The sequence below is a fragment of the Osmerus eperlanus genome, chromosome 9 (assembly GCF_963692335.1).
Source record: "Osmerus eperlanus chromosome 9, fOsmEpe2.1, whole genome shotgun sequence".
NCBI lineage: Eukaryota > Metazoa > Chordata > Actinopteri > Osmeriformes > Osmeridae > Osmerus > Osmerus eperlanus.
The window spans coordinates 5,819,182-5,832,784 of record NC_085026.1 but is presented as its reverse complement, the minus strand read 5'-3'; the positions used below and the strand labels follow the sequence as shown (position 1 = coordinate 5,832,784).

Sequence of the window (13,603 nt, the reverse complement as noted above, 5' to 3'; positions counted from 1 at the left end):
AAGGGTGGATGTGGATGGATCAGGGGTGCCGTATAGGGGGGAAAAGTTAGGACAATTCCAAGTGACTGACAGGGGCCCAAAAAAATAGGTAAAAACTAACATAAAATTATATTATATAAACCATCATCATTGAGTAGGCCTATATACATTAATTTAATAAAATTACTGATCTCTTAATTTGTACTTGTTTTTGGCAATAAAAGTTAAATATCCCCATTGACCAAAAAGAAAAACATCCATATTGACCGACCACCCCCCTGTATCTGCATAAAATGGTTTGGTCCTGCCTTAACCCTTGTGCTGCCTTCGGGTCACATGACCCAAAGGTTCATAACGAACCATCGTTGTGTTTACCCAGTTTTACCCAATACAAAAACAAATAAAATAAAAAATATTTTAACCTTTGCAATGTGGGGGGTCTGCGACAGCCCAACGGTTAAAAGAAAATGCTTCACTTTGTTTATGTATGGGGTAAATTTGTCGCAATACGACGGTGGGTCACACGGCTGATGGGTCAGAATGACCCGAAGATAACACAAGGGTTAAGGATATTTTGGTGGCTTTTAATCTTGCATCAAATAGTGAACTGCATTGGCTACTGTATGCAGACTTGCATGTACAAATCACCAGCAGTAAATATTGTGCTAGTACTAGTATTGAACTACAAGTAGCAAGACAGTTGCAAGCCTTTAATTAGAGTTATGTAAAGCTTTTGATGGGACAGTTGGGTCCTAGAGATGTGGTGACAACAGCTGCGCAGAGGGGGCCCAATTGACTGTCACGGGGCCCAAAATTGGATGGATATATCAGTAACCATGGCAACCATAGCTGTTTTGATTGTATTCACTAGGTGCATGTCTAGCCGGTGTAGATCAGTTGAACTCACTCCGTATGTATACAGATCACCCGCGCCAGCAAATCGCTAGCTTTTCGTTGGCGTAGCTGGTGTTCGCGCATGGGATGTCGGAGGTGGTGGGTTAGGTCCCTGGTGCGAACGTCAGGCGAGTGTACAGTACCTCCGACGTGGTCGCGGCCACGTCTGTTACACATATTTACCAAGGAAATATTGAGAGGCAAGGCCAAAAATGACTTACCTGCGAAACTGAATAATATGTTAAGAATCTTACGGATAAACATAGCTCAACCTATGTAGAAATAGCTATAACATCCTGCCTACCTGGTAGCTAGCCTAATTGGGCTACAAGTGGTGGTTTCAGCATTAGATTGACTAGAATTTTTATATTTAAAAGCCACAATCGATGTTTGAACTAATGACCACATATAGTTTCAGGCTATACATTTTTTGCAATCCATAAACTCAGGCCATGTTAGTCAATTCAACGATTGTTTTCGTGAGCAACATAAACAACCTCATGATACTCATCATCATTAATATCTATCAATACATAAATAAAATGATTCAAAGATGAAATTACTGGAATATCTTCCTTCTTGTGTGATCCACAAAAGAATAATTCAGTTCAATGAAACAGCTCACCTCACCACTGCAGCCTCGATCCGTGTCCGCGACCGCCAGCGAGAGAGGAACTACCGGTCACAAATGGTTGCCCAGCTAACACATGACGTTGCGGCAACGTTGCCAGTAAGTGCTCAGTTGGTAACCCGCGACGTTACCTTCTGGCAACGTCGTGGCAACGTCGTAGCTACGTTATAAAGGGAATGTTGCCAGTTGGTCCCATGGACAACGTTGCCACGACGTTGTACCTTGGTCGGCTGGTTACGTTATTTTTAGACCCGTGGGCAACGTTGCCGCGACGTCGTACCTTGGTCGGCTGGTTACGTTATTTGTTGGTCCCCTGGACAACGTTGCCGCGACGTCGTACCTTGGTCGGCTGGTTAGGATGAAAATAGCCTGGTGGAACAGCTCACTATTTAGCTTCCGGTTAACACTCCAAAAGACTAGCCTACGTTCTACCATTTAGGGTAATTTGTCTAGTTTGTACCTTTTACTCGTCGTTGTAACGAGTTGTGCATTTTTGGATGCTCCCATCCCCTGCGAAACACGCACGTACGCACACGACGACATACTAGGTGATGGAATGACTGCCAAGGAAGGGCAGAGCATGTAAAATGTACAAAAGCAAGCGTTCCCATCAAATAGCACCAAATTCCGCTTTATAATTGAGATTGTCCTAAAGAATGTAACGTAGATAAAAGGCTAGTAATAAAAATTGTAAGGAATGCATCAGACAATATACAGTATTTTATCAGAGGAGTGTGTGGAACTCAATCTTCGGAAACAACTGGGTGGGTACATTTTTGTGCGTAGAACATATTTCCGTTTCCAGCAAATTCTACAGCACATCCGCAGCTAAACGAGAGTAGGAAACGGGCCTGTCAGTCAGTCGTTAACGGTTACCGGTGGCGCGGTCTGCTCTCTCTTCCAACGATACTACAAGTGTGAGGCTACAGTTATCTAACTATGGCAAAGTGGGGAGAAGGGGACCCTCGTTGGATTGTGGAGGAGAGAGCAGACGCGACTAATGTCAACAATTGGCACTGGTGAGTTATCTCGTTAGCAAGCTAACTTGGTTCACTAAACAGCTAACTACATCAATGTAACAGGACAGTCAGCTATCAAGTCATCCATGATAGCTAGTTATCTTTGTGTTTTAGCTTGCGAACCAGCAATACAATACTGCAAAACAATTAGAAGCATTGGTCAGAGTTACTGTTGTGTATTTTATTAATCTAGTCTATATCGCAAGCCAACACTAGCTAGCTAAAGCTAATTTCCTAGCCTGCTAAATTATTTGTGGTATCTGAGCCAGAATTTACTAGTGTTTACCAGATTACAGAATGTAAAATAGCTAAATAGCTAAATGTATCAGATCACTGACGAGAATAGGTTAATGAATACACTGCAAGGTTATTCATGTAAGATAGTAACTTAGCATACCTGTCAGTCCCTCAATAAGGCTGGTTTCAGCATACTAGCTAAGTTAGCAATGCTATATGGGTAGTTAGCCTGCAGCCAACATTTAATTTCGAAAAAACATCATCGTCCAAATAATTCTCAAATGTACTCATAATTATAATATACTAGTGTAGGTCATAGGTTGCAGTGTGATATATTGAGGCTCCTTTTTAAACAATTGAGAACTTGAGTATGTATCTCAGTAGTAAAGAAAAAAGGTGCCAGCAAATATGGGTTTGGGTCTTTATTAGAGTAGATTGTTGCCATCTATACACATGTTATCTGATTTTGCAGGACTGAACGTGATGCTACTAACTGGTCTTCAGATAAACTCAAATCCCTTCTGATGGGCGTGAGAGTGGAGAATGAGGAGGGTAGTGGTGAAGTGACTGAGGTCAGCAAGGTTGAAGGGGAGGCCTCTATCAACAATCGCAAAGGGAAGCTTATCTTCTTCTATGAGTGGAACCTGCAGGCTACGTGGACAGGTGTGTGTCTGGGAGGAAGGGTTGGCAAACAAAAAAACTGTTTTTGTACATACTGCTTATGGAGATTGCTATCTGCCCAGAATCCTAAGTTATGTTTGTCCATCAGGAGAGTCAAAAACGGGAGTCAAGTACAAAGGCAGCATTGATGTACCAAACCTGTCTGACGAGAATGACATGGAAGACCTTGACGTGAGTCGAGTTGAGGACACAAAACAAATGTATTGATTTGAGCTCACTGCTAGGTGCTTCAGTAAGGGATCTACACAGCCTAGCACAGGGAGATGGGCAGTACCAACAACCTTGTATGTATTTTCTAAAAGTCTCAAGATGTGTTAACCAAACCTTTGCTGTTTGTTTCTTGGTTTTGTGGTAGATAAGTGTGTCGCTGAGCAAAGATGAGCCGGACACTCCTCTGCTGGCTCTGATGAGAAGCACAGGAACAGAGAAGATCCGCACAGTGCTTGGGAGCTACGTCGGCTATCTAAAAACAGGTGAGACTGTCCACAATGTCCATATCTGTCTGTGGTGACACGCAATGTTCCCTGGCATTCATAGCTCCTCATATAACCCAGGATGTGTATAGCTCAGTATAGGGATGTGTGTAGCCCAGTGGTAGAGCACTTTGATGGGTATAGCTCAGTGGTAGAGCATGTGGATGGGTATAGCTCAGTGGTAGAGCATGTGGATGGGTATAGCTCAGTGGTAGAGCATGAGGATGGATATAGCTCAGTGGTAGAGCATTTGACTTCAGACAAGGAGGTTACAGAGTTAAATCCCCCAAACCAATACGTTGCTGTGGATGAAAGCGTGTGCTAAATGAAGACATTATTCCATAATATACCTGGTGCTGTGAACTAGGGGTCGACCGATATGCGTTTTTCAGGACCGATGCCAATACAGATGATTACAGATCAAGTACACCGATAACCGATATATGTCTAGTATAAAAATGAGAATTATCTCAAAATTAATAATAAAAAGGCCTCTGACAAAGACTCTTTAAAACATTTTTTAACCATATCTTTAATTCTGAGAACTGTTAATAATAATAACAACATAAAGTTGTTATTATTACAAAATGCAGGGAGCATCCAGCTTCATTCTGTAAACATTTTGGAAAACTTAAAGAAGTAAATTTAAACCACAACAAGCAACAAATTAACAAATAATGGAAAAAAAAAGAAAAACATATTATATCGGCAAATCGGTTTTGAAAATGACTGATACGGATAACCATAAAAATGCTTAATAACGGCGCCTATAATCGGCCACGCCGATAATCTATCCACCCCTACTGTGAACGTCCCGCTGTGTCGTTGCAGAGTTCACTCAGGGCATGATCCTGCCCACGGCCAATGGCATGTTCCAGCATACCTCACAGCCCAGAGCCAGCGTGAACAAAACTCAGGTTGGTGCAGCTAATCTCAGCATCAGAGGGTACTTACTGTAAGTCGCTGTGGATAAGAGCGTCTGCTAAATGACTAAATGTAAATGGAATGTAAATATTCTTACTAACCATGCTGCATGTGTACTCCATGTGTCCTGTACTGTAACAGATTGGCACCAGCAGCTCCACCCCCTCTGCCCACGCCGGGGTGAAGATCCCCACCTGTAAATTCAGCCTGAAAGAGACATTCCTTACTTCTCCACAGGAGCTGTACAGAGTATTCCTCAACCAGGAGGTGAGATGCACCTTCACACACCTGTACTGTGCCAGTTCACTGCAAGTCAGGAAGGAAACCCTGGAAGTTAAGAATGGTGATCGACTGGCTGGGAAATCATGGATGTTCATGAAACCTAATGTTCTCATAGGCTTACCGATATGTAACACCTTTTCTCATAGGCCTGCATGGGTAGACATAGTTGCATGTTCATAGGTCAGATGTGTTCAAAGCCATAACTAATACTCAGTTTAAGAAAGGGGTAATGGAAATCCCTTTGTCAAAAGGGTTGGGAATCCAGAGATATTCTCTTAGTGTGTGTAGATGGTTCATTTGAATCTGTGTGTGTGCTTGCGTGCATGTGTAGATGGTTCAGGCATTCACCCACGCTTCTGCGATTGTGGAGGCAGAGAAGGGTGGAAGATTCCGTATTCTGGATGGGAACGTGATTGGTGAATTCCAGGATCTGGTAAGAACATTTTCCTGTCCAATAAGATCATAAATGGCTCTTATCTTCACCTCTCCTGGTACATCTCTCTCCTGATACACCACCTAGTAGACATCTCTCCTGTTCATATTGTTCAGGTGCCTGAGGAGAGGATAGTTATGAAGTGGAGATACAACACCTGGCCAAGTGGTAAGTTGTGTTGTTGATTTGAAGATGTTGTCTTATAAACATATTGCATTTGAGATAGGAAAGGGCAACAATAACAACACCATATCATCAGAAGGATCAAATATTGTAGTTGTAATGGTATTGTTGCACTGTGTCTGGAAAAAATACTGACAGTTCCTTGACATTATTGTACATTGCTTTGGATAAGTGTCTACTAAATGGATAAGATGTAATAAACACCATGTACATTTCAGTCTCCCATGCTTAGTCACACATCAGGCATGCACATCCAAAACCCCTTAACGTGACCTCTCCTCTGACCGTAACGTTCTTCAGAGCATTATGCGACGGTGACCCTGAGCTTGTCGGACCGCGGCAGTGAGACGGAGCTGGCCCTGTGCTGCCGGGGTGTCCCCGAGAGCGAGGAGGAGAGGACCAGGGAGGGGTGGCAGAGACACTACTTTGACTCCATCAAACAGACTTTTGGATACGGTGCACGGCTCTACTGAAGACCATTATTGTATTATGTGTTTTGGGGGGGACGGGGGGACGGGGGGTAGGGTTAATGCGCAACATTTCTAACTGAAAGGTTATGGTATTGATTAAAGCGCAAAAAGACAGTAGCTGTATATAAATAAAGTATTTGAATTTTAGAGGTAATTTCCCACTGCTGTAAGGAACATAAGGAGCTTTGTCTCAAAAGCAGCAGAGGGAAGACTGACATGATTCAAACCACTAAATGAATTGGTATCAAGATTTAGATATTTAGTTATTACAGGGAACAATAGTTTGGTTGTTGGTTTTTGTTTGATCAAAATGTCATGCTTGTTATTTTGAAAATAAATGTTATTTTTACTCATCTTTCATCTTTGAAACGAACCATGTTAAATTACACGTTCAAAGAGCATAAATGTTCTGTTCATGAGACTGGTCTCTGAATTTGGAACATCTTAAAGGATTGTCACCTTTTCAGACTAGTTTGGTCAGAAAGTGCTGTAAGGATGGAAAGAGCTTTCAAGGGGGCTTTGAAAAGTAAATATTTATATTTGAAGCTTCGATTGGCCTTCAGGTGTCTCCATTTAACAACAAATGATCAGCAGTACTATGGTTTGCATCATCTGTCAGTAATTTGTTGGAGAATTATTAAATTGTTGAAATGAACTGGTCTGTGCATATTCTTTATTCTGTGGGTCTACAGTTTGCTTAAATACTTGGACCCCTCATTTGAATCATTAAGAACACTATTTAAATATTTAGAATGTCATGTAACAGATTGTTTTGTTGCAGCCCCAGTGGACAAATGATCCATCTGTAATCAGATATACTCCACTTAAGAAAAACAACAATGTTTCAACAGCATAATCCAACTAGGGAAAGCAACAAAAATGATAAATCCTTAAATTGTCTTGGTTGGTTAATGGTTCATATATTTCTTAATGGTTCATGGTTATGGTTATGGTTAATGGTTATGGTTCATGGTTAATGGTTCATATATTTCATATTTCTCCATTTGGGTATTTACAAATGGCAAATTTTTGTTCATAGTTTAAAAGTTTACAATACAATGTTATTTATTTTCAGCAATATTGGCAACAGAGCCTCTCACATTCACAATAATGTTCTCACATTTTACTTATCAGAAACATATCACATTTACTTTTACAATGCCACACTGTCATTACAAATAATTGGCTTTCACATGAATAAATAAACAAATGTATAATTAAAAAGACATGTCATTGTAGGGTTTAGATGTTACCTAAGCAATAACAGATGACTGTTCTCGTCACAGATTAGCTCCCAAGCAGATAAACAAATCTGAGTCCATGTCCTGAAAAACAGTGTGACATTATCCAATACCAAGCACTTCAACAGGGCAACACATATGGGATCCTGCTCTGAAGTCAGAAACACTGCATGTTCATGTTCAGAGGGAAATACCTACTCTGGAGCTGTTGTTGTTTGACTTCTCTCCAGCGTCATGCTGTTTGGCAGAAAGATCCTGCTGTTTCCTTCTGCGAGGGGCCAGATGCAATTAAGAACAACACATTCATTTAACAAGCACTTTAAACCACAGTGATGTACTGAGGGGATTTGAACCTGTGACCTCTAAGTCTGCCATCTAATTCTCTAACCACTGAGCTATACCCATTCCAAATTCAGATTTCAGGTCAACAGGGATTGACTGTATACTATGACGGTTTCTCTTACCTAAATAGCCACTTTCCCTTGGGTTTCACCCTGGGTTGACATGGATCGAACATGCTCAGTAATGTTCTTCAGGAAGACAAAGAGCTTTTCTGACTCCACACACTGCTTCCTGTACAGACACCAAATTACAAGCATGTCACAGAGGGCTCCAAAGATACCCACAGATCACATGGTTAGGCCAAGGGGGTTGATACTTACATGTGAGCGATGGACAAGACTCTACTGCGCTTTGACTGGGTGATCACCCAGGTCTTCGTCAGCAGTGATGCCACAAACAGTTCCACAGCCCGTGCTGATGTCCGTAGTTAAAGACAGTGGTACACTACATCAGTGGCGTAGGTTTCTTACCTACGCTCATGTATGATGAAACCTAAGCTTATGTATAACCAAATCTACGCCCCCGTGTTACACATTACTGACGCTTATATCCGCATCAACTTCACCAGACAGATGACAGAAACCCAATTGAACTAATTGACCGAGTAACCATTTAACAGGCCGAAAGGATACATATTATCACAGGAACTGCAGCAGCTATTTTCCCCACCTCAGTATCTCTCTGCATCATTTTTTTAATGCGACCCTGCATGGAGAGAGGACATGGTCACCTGGAGAAAGTACTTTTCTGTTAAGAGTCTGGCCTAAAGGTTTGGTTACTTACAGGTGGGAAGCGCACGTTGTATTTTTTCTTCTGTCTAGGCATTTTCAAATTAAAGCTCCAGTATAAGGTTACATTTTTTAAACATTAGGCGACACTTTGTCCAGTTCTCTATTTGTTTACCTTTCATAGCTGAAGAAGACGTTCTGAACTCACGCGCGGGGGTTGACCTTCCCCCTCCGCTCCCTGACCCTAACCATGACCCCGTTTAAAAACTAACTGCGTATTTTTTATTTAATTAAATCTAAATGCTGCCTTATTGAAAATGAATTCCAAATTGATTCACAAATAATCCCAACATCCGAATCCCTATAAATGTACACAGGTGTAAGCAGAAATTCTAATAGCGCCTCCCGAAAGTCACCATAGGCCACCCGTCCATGCTGGGGTTCCTCGAGCGACTTCACCTGATTCAGACGACTTTAAATGTATTGTATAAATGTTAATGTAGTTTATTTTCATTACTGCTACTATATATTTTTGTGTCAGTCGTTTAGTTGTTTTTATTACTTTTCATTTTTATTGGTATAATTCCCATAACGAGTGTTTGCTAATCTGATGTTTTCAGAAATGTTATCACCACGTTAATGATCATACAACTATTATAATCTCACAGAGGGCCCTAAATAAGGCTCAAGGTTCTCAATATAAGCCGCCTCAATACAATTACACTCACTTTTTTCTTGCTGGTGGAGATATGATCATTGGTGCTGTAGTGTTCGTTGCCTGTGTTGCCTCCTGTGTCCATGGTAAGATTTAGCTTATTTAGTATAGAGAATAAGACTATCATAATCAGTACTAATATAACATAATTTTCTGTAAACACAGTCTGTAATTAAGACACGGGCAGACTTCACTCCAGCATCTGTGCTTACATGTATTTTTTTAGGCAATAACTGGAGGGAGGAGGACAACCAGGTGCTGTGTGCTGAGGGGAAGCAGGTATCCCTTTCATTGTGTCCAAACTGAAGACACCGTCCATATTAGAAATGCCTTGCATGTACTACAGTGGTCACCTTGGTCTCTGCATCGACAGTTGGAAAAGACCAGAGCCCAGCAGCATAGAGAGACCAGAGACCGGCAGTTATTCCACCCTGTGTTCCAGTGCCCAGACATGAGCCCTTCCCCCTCGATCCCCACATCAGGTTAGACTGACTACAAGGCATCTGCAACATCAACAATAAATACATTCAATTGAATATGTGCTCATTTATTTACAGTTGAATATGTGAAAGCGGCTGATATCAAAGTCATTGCAGCTTTGGGAGATTCCCTGACTGTAAGTATAATGTGATTTTATGAGTGCAATGCATGAGAGCATCCAATGATAAGTAATGAGTTAATAAAAGTGTCAGTATTTACATTTGTTGTGCTTCGCCAGTCCCTTATTTTATTAAATGGATCAGCATACTCTACACTATTGTTGCAGACCGCTATTGCTGCTAATGGATCCACAATTCTATCAGTTCCAATTGAACATCGTCACCTGTCATGGAGGTAAGGAGCTTCCCGTCTGCTCATTGGTCAGGAGCATGACACTTCCTGTCTCACTGGTCAGTAGCATGACATTTGGAAAAGGGGTTGATCAAACAGCAAATATAAATGGACAAAAACATGTTTCTAAGTTTATGAGAGTTCTGTTCCAGCATGTAATTCTTGTTGTTGTTGATGCTGATCTGTGGGTATCTGTGAAGCCCTGTATGAAATTGCATGCAAAAAGGACTATACAAATTAGATTTGATTTGACTGCAATTCTTCAACTTGTTTTGAGCAGCATTGGAGGGCATGGGACATACAGTGACATCATCACCCTTGCAAGTATGTTATGGTTTATCCCCATTTTCACAATAGAAGTTAGAAAACTCAAATAATGCCAACAATAACTGCCAAATCTCTACACAACTCCCCCCGGTAAATAATTATTTCTGGTTACAGATATTGTCAAACTCTTTAACCCCAAAGTGCTGGGCCCAGCTCCTGTGAGCACTGTCAATGGATACCCCTCCACCATCAACCAGACAGGCTTCAACTTTGCTGTCACTGGGCATAATTCTCTGTGAGGGACTGGTACACAACATTACTGGCTGTCTGGTACACAACATTACTGGCTGTCTGGTACACAACATTACTGACTGTCTGCAAACCAATGGTAGCGGAGGAAGCAACAACCTAAAACTATTGCTTGATGAGTACTTATTGTTAACAATATAAATGTTATTGAACCAATATAGTTTCTAATGCATATCTGATGTGTCCAGACAAGATGGTCTCTCTTGTAAAACACCTGTTTGCATGTTTGGTCCAAAGATCACCTTTATTTCACTCTACCACAGAGATTAATGACTATATACTGATGGTACTGATTAGTGAACTATTTGAGGTGAGTCTTGGGCGACACAGTTTGTCACAAACTAATCTCACAGTTTCCTCTCACAGAAACGTATCTGAGCAGACAAGACACATGATCGACACATTCAGATCCTACCCTGTAAGCCAGAAGTCTTTATAAACCTTGATAAGTGTTTCCGAATTTTTTTTTACTTCAACACACTTTATTCTGTATATCTCCAGGGCCTGAACTTTGAAGAAGATTGGAAGCTGGCAACGATACTAATTGGAATGAATGATATCTGCGATTATTGTAAAAATAAAGTAAGATATTTGGTATCTCTCACAGAATCACCATTCATCCATCCATCCATCATTTAAATGTCAATGTATGTCCACGTGGAGTAATTACACACTTTACTGTCCAAAGACTCTCTTCTCCCCAGACAACTTCATCCACTACATGACAGAGTCTTTGGAAATGATGATGGCTGAGGTAAGATCCCTCATGCAACAGTGTCTCTGGGGCTGTCAGGTCCAAAGCTAAACATGAGGTGCCCGAGGCTTTGATCTCTGTAAAAAAAAAAAAACACACACACACACAATTATTTATTTAAAATGTTGTCCTGTGACAGTCAGATATAAACAATTCTGTGGTTGGACCTCAGTAAGATGCTGGATGGGGCCTGCTGGCTCTACTGTTTCTGAGACCATAGAGGGTGGCTGGGTGTGATCCTGTGGCCTGTGTGCTGTCTGCGTGCTGCTGCAGGTCCCCAGGCTGATAGTGAACGTGGCGCAGATCTTCCCCATGCAGCCCCTCAGGGAGGTTCAGAGGCCCACCCTGGGCTGTCAGCTGCAGAAGTACCCTCCCTCTCTCTCACCTCCACTTTAAATTGTTTCACATTTAGACATTCCATTTAGACCTCTTGATGGGAGTTAGTTACAGTAGTATGGATGTGTGACGAATACAAGAACAGTTATAATTCAACGCTGACAGAAGCATTGGGCAGGTTTGCTTTATTTTCAGCAGAGCATTTTGTAATCGAGGATGCTGTCATATCCTGTTCACAGGAGCTTCTGCTCCTGCCTGGTGTTACCTGAAGAGAACTCACCTGAGCTCAAGGAGCTTATAGAGGTCAACCGTGAGTTCCAGGTGTGTGTGTATGTGTGTTTGAAGTGAGACCAGGTGTGTATGCCTGGTGTGTGTGTTTGGTGTGGCCAGTTGTGTGTGTTGCGGTGTGTGTGAGGTATGGATGTGTAGTGTGTGAGGTTTGTATGTGTGGTGTGTGTGAGGTATATAGCCTGTGTGTGAGGTGTGCCTGGTTTGACATGTGTGGGTTGTGTGTGGTGTGTGTGAGGCATGCGTGTAAAGTGTGTGTGAGATGTGTGGTGTATGGTGTGTGGTAAAGCCCTCCATCCAGGTGTCCAGCCTGTAGATGTCCAGTTACTCTCACATTTAAACCTCTTTGGTTTCTTTCTTGTTTTTGATTTATCTTTGTATCCAGAGGAAACTGAAAAAACTTTTGCACAGTGATCGTTTCTTCCGGAAGGACTTTGCAGTGGTCCTGCAGCCATATCTAGAGAACGCTCTACCCCCGAGGCTTCCAGTATGTTCTAAACAAAAAGCTTTTCATATTTCTATGATCTGTCAACTTCTCCTGACTTGTTTTCTCTTTATTAAAGGACGGGACTATTGACTTGAGCTTCTTTAGCCCTGACTGTTTTCACTTCACTATTAAAGGACATGAGGAGCTGGCCAAGGGGCTGTGGAACAACATGGTAACTTTACAATCAACATGAAATACATCAACTGTTCACATACAAAACCGTCTCTGTTGCATTGTGTGATTTTGCTCAATATAATTTTGCTTCAGTTTCAACCAGAAGGCAAGAAAGGGCTGATTATGAGCTTAACAGACCCTGTTGAACTCATCTGCCCACCTGAGGTACACCAACAGAAAATATCAAGTGTGGTAATTAAATGTACAGTGAGCAATGATGTCTGGGATTTCTCTAATGTGATCTGTTATGTGGTTGTGATGCTCCAGGATCATCCTTACATCTACACACAACCCAAGTCTGTTGCCGCCACCCCCTGCCTGGGCTCCATGGTGATCCTGACTGGACTGTTTCTTACCGAGGTCTCTCTGCACTGAGAGAATGGATTTCCTTTATCGTCATACAATACAACAAAATTGATTGGCAATCCTAATGGAGCATTCACACATCAAGGATGAGGATGTTGTATTTTGCGGACTTTTGGCATTCTTTGACTTGATATTTGACATATGGTTTTATAGTGTCTAGTAAGACAAACAACACTTCTATGTTTTGATTGAGATAAACAGTGATGTTAGTGTTGTTGTTCTTGCACTGTTTTGTAAAATACTGTCCAATCCTTGGCCTAACTACTGTAATACTGTTGGAGCTGTGCAGGTCTAGTTATTGATTATCTGCTGCACTTACTATATGCAACAACATCTACTATTTGTATGCTGCTTCGGATAAAAAACACAAACACCTATCTTATGACATCTCACACTCCAATGTGCAACCATCAAACATTGTGTGGTGTTTAAATAAAATACCTTTATGTTGGACAATTTATCTTGGACAGTAATAGCAATTCATATAGGTGTCGAAACAAAGATAGACTGAACGCCGTTAAATTGGCATGGGTAAATTAACAGGTTCCATTGTTCATAG

The 13,603-nt window shown here is 41.5% G+C and overlaps 2 protein-coding genes across 2 annotated transcripts; both read left to right on the top strand.

The window, feature by feature from the left end:
- Positions 1-2,296: 2,296 nt before the first annotated feature.
- LOC134026881 (activator of 90 kDa heat shock protein ATPase homolog 1-like) lies at positions 2,297-6,564 on the top strand. The gene is made up of 9 exons (XM_062469894.1): positions 2,297-2,523; positions 3,233-3,423; positions 3,530-3,612; positions 3,797-3,914; positions 4,746-4,831; positions 4,980-5,105; positions 5,452-5,553; positions 5,670-5,721; positions 6,037-6,564. The coding sequence occupies exons 1-9, from the start codon at positions 2,444-2,446 to the stop codon at positions 6,207-6,209; spliced, it is 1,011 nt and encodes a 336-aa protein (XP_062325878.1). The 5' UTR covers positions 2,297-2,443; the 3' UTR covers positions 6,210-6,564.
- Positions 6,565-9,271: 2,707 nt separating this feature from the next.
- On the top strand, positions 9,272-13,122 carry LOC134026826 (phospholipase B1, membrane-associated-like). The gene is made up of 16 exons (XM_062469811.1): positions 9,272-9,318; positions 9,459-9,511; positions 9,606-9,714; positions 9,790-9,848; positions 9,999-10,066; positions 10,344-10,387; positions 10,505-10,625; positions 11,006-11,057; positions 11,141-11,221; positions 11,328-11,393; positions 11,667-11,758; positions 11,969-12,050; positions 12,403-12,504; positions 12,581-12,676; positions 12,772-12,843; positions 12,946-13,122. The coding sequence occupies exons 3-16, from the start codon at positions 9,684-9,686 to the stop codon at positions 13,051-13,053; spliced, it is 1,074 nt and encodes a 357-aa protein (XP_062325795.1). The 5' UTR covers positions 9,272-9,318; positions 9,459-9,511; positions 9,606-9,683; the 3' UTR covers positions 13,054-13,122.
- The last annotated feature ends 481 nt before the right edge of the window (positions 13,123-13,603 follow it).